We start from the raw sequence: 8,672 nt of genomic DNA on the forward strand, positions 1-8,672 counted from the left end.
AATGGTGCAATTTTTCATTTCAATCAGACGCCAATTTCGAAGTACTTTTCTTTTCTTTACATTATAAACTATTATTTTTAATGTGAACGGAAAAAAAATAGTTACCATTCCTGAATCACAGTCAGATGGCGATTTTTTCTCATTATGCATTTTTTTCAAAACAATTTTTTCAACTTTTGCTTACAATGGGATGGGGTCGCCTCTTACTAGGTTGCAGCAGCTGCTGTAACCATGATACCTGTTGTCTTAGGTTTACATGCAGCTGTTGGCTTAGTTGTACCTGTAGGTGTTGGCTTAGTTCTGCCTTCAGCTGGTGGCTTAATTTCAGATAGTATCACTGGTTAGAGGGATATTTTCGGAGGGGGGGGGGAAAAACCAGCTCCCATGGGGACCATTGACATAATTCGTCCAGAGATTATGAACCGGCCTTGGATTGGGGTCAAAAAGGGACTAAACATCATTCGTCTGAACAAAGTGATTCGAGTGGATGTGGGATGGTACTTAATAGTTTTCTTTATCAATTCAATCTTCATGCAAGCGATTTCATTAAGAAAATAATTTTTAGTATACAGTGAACTCCTATTCTTCTTTGATCCCAGTTCTTTGTGCTAAAGTTTAATCACCTGTTGGCTGTTTTCTGCATGTTAAAAAAGCTTTCGGTAAAAATCTAGTTTAACTTAGCGTATAAAAGCGGGCGGTACCGTAAAAGACTACTTATATATGAAACGTGCACAGGAGAAGGGCATCACCCAATCCTGAAACTGGGATTTTTTTTTAATCTTTGAACACTCCTTATTCAAATTTTAAAATAAAATTTGTTTAATTTTTATGCTTCCCCCCCCCCACCATGACAAAAAATTCCTTGGTGCGTGCCAGTGTGGGTTTTTTCTCATCGTTTTTTTTTAATTATGCAAAATTGATTTTCTATTATGTTAAGTATGTGGAGCCAGCATAAAATAGAGGCTCTTCTGATGTACATATTGTTCCCGAACTACAATTTTTTTACATTTTGGTTACTGTCCGCACTGGTTGCTCTTGACTTGCAATTCGTTGCCAAAAACTGTTGATCTATGAATTACGTTTTCTTACCTTAATTTTCTTAGTACAGGTGGCAAAATTACTCCCTCCCCTATATGGGTACCCTCAGTGAATAACAATTAATCGAAAAGTACCTATAAGGAAGGAATCCTATGTCTTTGTGTTTCGATCTTTTGTGTTTGTCTTGGATCAAACTTATAGAATTCTGAGGCAGAAACAGACCCACTTTCTCGCTTGCTTCTAAGGCTTCTATTTTTTCTAGTAAATAGACGTCTAGAAAAATTCGGAGAGTCTAAGCCACTGTCGTTGGCGTTTATGGAGCCAGGTTTTATATAAGCACTAGGAAGTTCGAGAGTAACACAGTTCAATGTCTTTAATTTCTCATTCATTCCAACTAGATCAACTATCCAGGGTGTGACAATATTACTTGATTTAAATGAGCGGTGGGAAATTTGACGCGTGCTTCGAGATCGGAAACTTTCCCTTTGTTTTAACTATTTATTTGTTAGGTAACTTCACAAATTGATGGGGGATATTCGTGAGCACCACCGTGAATGTTTTTGATATGTCCACCGACTGCTGATGGCACAGGAATTCCCCTCGTCATCAGAATCAGCATTAGCTAAAACATATATAATCTACTCTCTTTAAAAGAAAAATAATTGTGTGTATGTTACCGTGACTGTCCGAAATTCGTGAATGACGACATTCACCGGTGAATGTCCAAAATACCTTTATTTTTCTCCTTGGATTTAGTCAGCGTTGCCAATAAATTTTTTCAGTTTAATGCAAGGTTTGATAATGACAGGTTAGATTTGGTTGGGTTAGCTTAGGTGTTTGAACCATTTCTGATGTTTATAAAATTGAATACAAGCCGAGAAAAAGGAATTTCGGACATTCACCGGCGAATGTCGACATTAACCAGATTTCGGAAATACACAGTAACATATATACATATATTTTTTTTTAATTGGCATCCCGAGATTTTCTAGCCTGATAAAACGATCTATATAGATCAAGAGTTTGAGAAAATTCGTTTTATTTTGGAAACACTTATTTTAAAGAAAACGAAAGTTTTATTTTGGAAACGCACTTATTGCTTAAATAATATTACACGGATGTGAGACTCTCCTCTTGATAAGATCTCAAGTGAGAATTCTATTAAAACCACACAAAAAATAAACTATTTTATCCGGAGACACAAAATAAAATTCATTTTCAACAACTATTGCAAAAAAATCTCTTGAAATACTTGAAATACTTGAACAGTTTATTAGTTTAGCACTTTAACTTAAACAAAATAAACTAGAATAAACATATCTTTAAGGGAATAGGATCACATCTTTATTACGAAACTATTTTTTTTTAAGAACGGTTATAAATAGTACTATAAGTATAAAAATGTGCGTAGAGGAAGATCCAAAAAACTAAAATGATTTTCCAAGTTGTTACTAATGATTCGTTTGAACAAGAGAAAATTTTTGTTAAACAACTTGGACCATCAAACGTGATAAGGTCAAGAGAACGACCCCAAACACGTAAATTTATGGTGCAAATGATGCCACAGGGCTGTGACACTCTCCTCTTGGGATGATCCTCAGGGACGAATTCTATTAAACAATGACAAAAAATAAACGTATTTTGTCTGGAGACAGAAAATAAAATTCGTTCATTGCATATCTTCTTAAAACTCTTAAATGATTTGAAAATTTTATTAGTCTGGCCCGTTAACTTCAAACAATTAATCAAGAATAAATATAACTTGAATGGAATATACGCTTTTTTTAAAAACTTTGTGCTCAGTTGTTTCGTGCCTGCTGTTCGTAACGCTTTAAAGCAACTAAAAATCCTAGATTTGGGTTAGCACAACTTCTTTTCAACCTCACAAATTCCAAGCTCTGTTCCAGAGTAAACCCTTCAGAAATTAAATAAGCCACAGCAACACTTGGAGCTCTAGACACACCCGCGTTACAGTGAACAAAGACATAACCATGATTCCTCATGACATTTCTTATGAAAGACACTATTTCCTCTAAATATGGTAGTATATCAAAATCTGTTGTATCTAACCATTCATAAGTTTTGTATCCAATCTCATTTTTGAACGAGCATTCAATACTTGACCCAACCAGGTTCACTACATGTGTCACATTTCTTGACTTTAACAGGGCTATATCTGCAGCAACATCCTGCGAACCGATGAAGAATTTGGGGGCTATTTCAGCCAATTCGAGATCAGGTTTGTGATCGACAACAAATCCAAAAGACTTTCCTATATATGAAGATGATGCCTTGTCTTCAATTACTTGAACACCAGAAGCGTATGTAATTCTAGTACTAGTTGGTTTTAGTCCCAGCGCCATCTTCTTTTTAATCAATTCCTCTAAGTCCGACAGGTTTATTTATAACTTTTATTTCAACAAACAAACTTAACTCTTTTTGCTCAGTTGTTTCGTGCCTGTTGTTCGTAACGCTTTAAAGCAACTAAAAAATCCTAGATTTGGATTAGCACAACTTCTTTTCACCCTCACAACTTCCAAGCTCTGTTCCAGAGTAAACCCTTCAGAAATTAAATTGGGGACTAATAGGTTTCAGTCCCAGCGCAATCTTCTTTTTAATCAATTCCTCTAAGTCCGACATGTTTATTTATAACTTTTATTTCAACAAAAAAACTTAACTGTTTTTGCTCAGTTGTTTCGTGCCTGTTGTTCGTAACGCTTTAAAGCAACTAAAAAATCCTAGATTTGGATTAGTACAACTTCTTTTCACCCTCACAACTTCCAAGCTCTGTTCCAGAGTAAACCCTTCAGAAACTAAATTGGGGACTAATAGGTTTCAGTCCCAGCGCAATCTTCTTTTTAATCAATTCCTCTAAGTCCGACATGTTTATTTATAACTTTTATTTCAACAAACAAACTTAACTCTTTTTGCTCAGTTGTTTCGTGCCTGTTGTTCGTAACGCTTTAAAGCAACTAAAAAATCCTAGATTTGGATTAGCATAACTTCTTTTCACCCTCACAACTTCCAAGCTCTGTTCCAGAGTAAACCCTTCAGAAATTAAATTGGGGACTAATAGGTTTCAGTCCCAGCGAAATCTTCTTTTTAATCAATTCCTCTAAGTCCGACATGTTTATTTATAACTTTTATTTCAACAAACAAACTTAACTCTTTTTGCTCAGTTGTTTCGTGCCTGTTGTTCGTAACGCTTTAAAGCAACTAAAAATCCTAGATTTGGATTAGCACAACTTCTTTTCACCCTCACAACTTCCAAGCTCTGTTCCAGAGTAAACCCTTCAGAAATTAAATTTGGGACTAATAGGTTTCAGTCCCAGCGCAATCTTCTTTTTAATCAATTCCTCTAAGTCCGACATGTTTATTTATAACTTTTATTTCAACAAACAAACTTAACTCTTTGTGCAAAGTTGTTTCGTGCCTGTTGTTCGTAACGCTTTAAAGCAACTAAAAAATTCTAGATTTGGATTAGCACAACTTCTTTTCAACCTCACAACTTCCAAGCTCTGTTCCAGAGTAAACCCTTCAGAAATTAAATTGGGGACTAATAGGTTTCAGTCCCAGCGCAATCTTCTTTTTAATCAATTCCTCTAAGTCCGACATGTTTATTTATAACTTTTATTTCAACAAACAAAATTAACTCTTTTTGCTCAGTTGTTTCGTGCCTGTTGTTCGTAACGCTTTAAAGCAACTAAAAAATCCTAGATTTGGATTAGCATAACTTCTTTTCACCCTCACAACTTCCAAGCTCTGTTCCAGAGTAAACCCTTCAGAAATTAAATTGGGGACTAATAGGTTTCAGTCCCAGCGCAATCTTCTTTTTAATCAATTCCTCTAAGTCCGACATGTTCATTTATAACTTTTATTTCAACAAACAAATTTAACTCTTTTTGCTCAGTTGTTTCGTGCCTGTTGTTCGTAACGCTTTAAAGCAACTAAAAAATCCTAGATTTGGATTAGCACAACTTCTTTTCACCCTCACAACTTCCAAGCTCTGTTCCAGAGTAAACCCTTCAGAAATTAAATTCGGGACTAATAGGTTTCAGTCCCAGCGCAATCTTCTTTTTAATCAATTCCTCTCAGTCCGACATGTTTATTTATAACTTTTATTTCAACAAACAAACTTAACTCTTTTTGCTCAGTTGTTTCGTGCCTGTTGTTCGTAACGCTTTAAAGCAACTAAAAAATCCTAGATTTGGATTAGTACAACTTCTTTTCACCCTCACAACTTCCAAGCTCTGTTCCAGAGTAAACCCTTCAGAAAATAAATTGGGGACTAATAGGTTTCAGTCCCAGCGCAATCTTCTTTTTAATCAATTCCTCTAAGTCCGACATGTTTATTTATAACTTTTATTTCAACAAACAAACTTAACTCTTTTTGCTCAGTTGTTTCGTGCCTGTTGTTCGTAACGCTTTAAAGCAACTAAAAAATCCTAGATTTGGATTAGCATAACTTCTTTTCACCCTCACAACTTCCAAGCTCTGTTCCAGAGTAAACCCTTCAGAAATTAAATTGGGGACTAATAGGTTTCAGTCCCAGCGCAATCTTCTTTTTAATCAATTCCTCTAAGTCCGACATGTTTATTTATAACTTTTATTTCAACAAACAAACTTAACTCTTTTTGCTCAGTTGTTTCGTGCCTGTTGTTCGTAACGCTTTAAAGCAACTAAAAAATCCTAGATTTGGATTAGCACAACTTCTTTTCACCCTCACAACTTCCAAGCTCTGTTCCAGAGTAAACCCTTCAGAAATTAAATTTGGGACTAATAGGTTTCAGTCCCAGCGCAATCTTCTTTTTAATCAATTCCTGTAAGTCCGACATGTTTATTTATAACTTTTATTTCAACAAACAAACTTAACTCTTTTTGCTCAGTTGTTTCGTGCCTGTTGTTCGTAACGCTTTAAAGCAACTAAAAAATTCTAGATTTGGATTAGCACAACTTCTTTTCAACCTCACAACTTCCAAGCTCTGTTCTAGAGTAAACCCTTCAGAAATTAAATTGGGGACTAATAGGTTTCAGTCCCAGCGCACTCTTCTTTTTAATCAATTCCTCTAAGTCCGACATGTTTATTTATAACTTTTATTTCAACAAACAAACTTAACTCTTTTTGCTCAGTTGTTTCGTGCCTGTTGTTCGTAACGCTTTAAAGCAACTAAAAAATCCTAGATTTGGATTAGCATAACTTCTTTTCACCCTCACAACTTCCAAGCTCTGTTCCAGAGTAAACCCTTCAGAAATTAAATTGGGGACTAATAGGTTTCAGTCCCAGCGCAATCTTCTTTTTAATCAATTCCTGTAAGTCCGACATGTTTATTTATAACTTTTATTTCAACAAACAAACTTAACTCTTTTTGCTCAGTTGTTTCGTGCCTGTTGTTCGTAACGCTTTAAAGCAACTAAAAAATCCTAGATTTGGATTAGCACAACTTCTTTTCACCCTCACAACTTCCAAGCTCTGTTCCAGAGTAAACACTTCAGAAATTAAATTGGGGACTAATAGGTTTCAGTCCCAGCGCAATCTTCTTTTTAATCAATTCCTGTAAGTCCGACATGTTTATTTATAACTTTTATTTCAACAAACAAACTTAACTCTTTTTGCTCAGTTGTTTCGTGCCTGTTGTTCGTAACGCTTTAAAGCAACTAAAAAATGCTAGATTTGGATTAGCACAACTTCTTTTCACCCTCACAACTTCCAAGCTCTGTTACAGAGTAAACCGTTCAGAAATTAAATTGGGGACTAATAGGTTTCAGTCCCAGCGCAATCTTCTTTTTAATCAATTCCTCTAAGTCCGACATGTTTATTTATAACTTTTATTTCAACAAACAAACTTAACTCTTTTTGCTCAGTTGTTTCGTGCCTGTTGTTCGTAACGCTTTAAAGCAACTAAAAAATACTAGATTTGGATTAGCACAACTTCTTTTAAACCTCACAACTTCCAAGCTCTGTTCCAGAGTAAACCCTTCAGAAATTAAATTGGGGACTAATAGGTTTCAGTCCCAGCGCAATCTTCTTTTTAATCAATTCCTCTAAGTCCGACATGTTTATTTATAACTTTTATTTCAACAAACAAACTTAACTCTTTTTGCTCAGTTGTTTCGTGCCTGTTGTTCGTAACGCTTTAAAGCAACTAAAAAATCCTAGATTTGGATTAGCACAACTTCTTTTCACCCTCACAACTTCCAAGCTCTGTTCCAGAGTAAACCCTTCAGAAATAAAATTCGGGACTAATAGGTTTCAGTCCAAGCGCAATCTTCTTTTTAATCAATTCCTCTAAGTCCGACATGTTTATTTATAACTTTTATATCAACAAACAAACTTAACTCTTTTTGCTCAGTTGTTTCGTGCCTGTTGTTCGTAACGCTTTAAAGCAACTAAAAATCCTAGATTTGGATTAGCACAACTTCTTTTCACCCTCACAACTTCCAAGCTCTGTTCCAGAGTAAACCCTTCAGAAATTAAATTGGGGACTAATAGGTTTCAGTCCCAGCGCAATCTTCTTTTTAATCAATTCCTCTAAGTCCGACATGTTTATTTATAACTTATTTCAACAAACAAACTTAACTCTTTTTGCTCAGTTGTTTCGTGCCTGTTGTTCGTAACGCTTTAAAGCAACTAAAAAATCCTAGATTTGGATTAGCACAACTTCTTTTCACCCTCACAACTTCCAAGCTCTGTTCCAGAGTAAACCGTTCAGAAATTAAATTGGGGACTAATAGGTTTCAGTCCCAGCGCAATCTTCTTTTTAATCAATTCCTCTAAGTCCGACATGTTTATTTATAACTTTTATTTCAACAAACAAACTTAACTCTTTTTGCTCAGTTGTTTCGTGCCTGTTGTTCGTAACGCTTTAAAGCAACTAAAAAATCCTAGATTTGGATTAGCACAACTTCTTTTCACCCTCACAACTTCCAAGCTCTGTTCAAGAGTAAACCCTTCAGAAATTAAATTGGGGACTAATAGGTTTCAGTCCCAGCGCAATCTTCTTTTTAATCAATTCCTCTAAGTCCGACATGTTTATTTATAACTTTTATTTCAACAAACAAACTTAACTCTTTTTGCTCAGTTGTTTCGTGCCTGTTGTTCGTAACGCTTTAAAGCAACTAAAAAATTCTAGATTTGGATTAGCACAACTTCTTTTCACCCTCACAACTTCCAAGCTCTGTTCCAGAGTAAACCGTTCAGAAATTAAATTGGGGACTAATAGGTTTCAGTCCCAGCGCAATCTTCTTTTTAATCAATTCCTCTAAGTCCGACATGTTTATTTATAACTTTTATTTCAACAAACAAACTTAACTCTTTTTGCTCAGTTGTTTCGTGCCTGTTGTTCGTAACGCTTTAAAGCAACTAAAAATTCTAGATTTGGATTAGCACAACTTCTTTTCAACCTCACAACTTCCAAGCTCTGTTCTAGAGTAAACCCTTCAGAAATTAAATTGGGGACTAATAGGTTTCAGTCCCAGCGCAATCTTCTTTTTAATCAATTCCTCTAAGTCCGACATGTTTATTTATAACTTTTATTTCAACAAACAAACTTAACTCTTTTTGCTCAGTTGTTTCGTGCCTGTTGTTCGTAACTATTTAAAGCAACTAAAAAATCCTAGATTTGGATTAGCACAAC

The 8,672-nt window shown here is 35.2% G+C and overlaps 1 protein-coding gene across 1 annotated transcript; it reads right to left on the reverse strand.

The window, feature by feature from the left end:
- Window positions 1-1,783: 1,783 nt before the first annotated feature.
- On the reverse strand, window positions 1,784-3,535 carry LOC148952805 (dual specificity protein phosphatase 19-like). The gene has a single exon (XM_089087429.1). The coding sequence runs from the start codon at window positions 3,399-3,401 to the stop codon at window positions 2,838-2,840; it is 564 nt and encodes a 187-aa protein (XP_088943555.1). The 5' UTR covers window positions 3,402-3,535; the 3' UTR covers window positions 1,784-2,837.
- Window positions 3,536-8,672: the final 5,137 nt, after the last annotated feature.

Source organism: Artemia sp. Qi Xiang Cuo, chromosome 4 (genome assembly GCF_049724085.1).
Source record: "Artemia sp. Qi Xiang Cuo chromosome 4, ASM4972408v1, whole genome shotgun sequence".
NCBI classification, from domain to species: Eukaryota; Metazoa; Arthropoda; class Branchiopoda; order Anostraca; family Artemiidae; genus Artemia; species Artemia sp. Qi Xiang Cuo.

Excerpts from the sequence above, each read along its gene's own strand:
- LOC148952805 (XM_089087429.1), bottom strand. The coding sequence starts at position 3,401 with ATGGCGCTGGGACTAAAACCAACTAGTACTAGAATTACATACGCTTCT.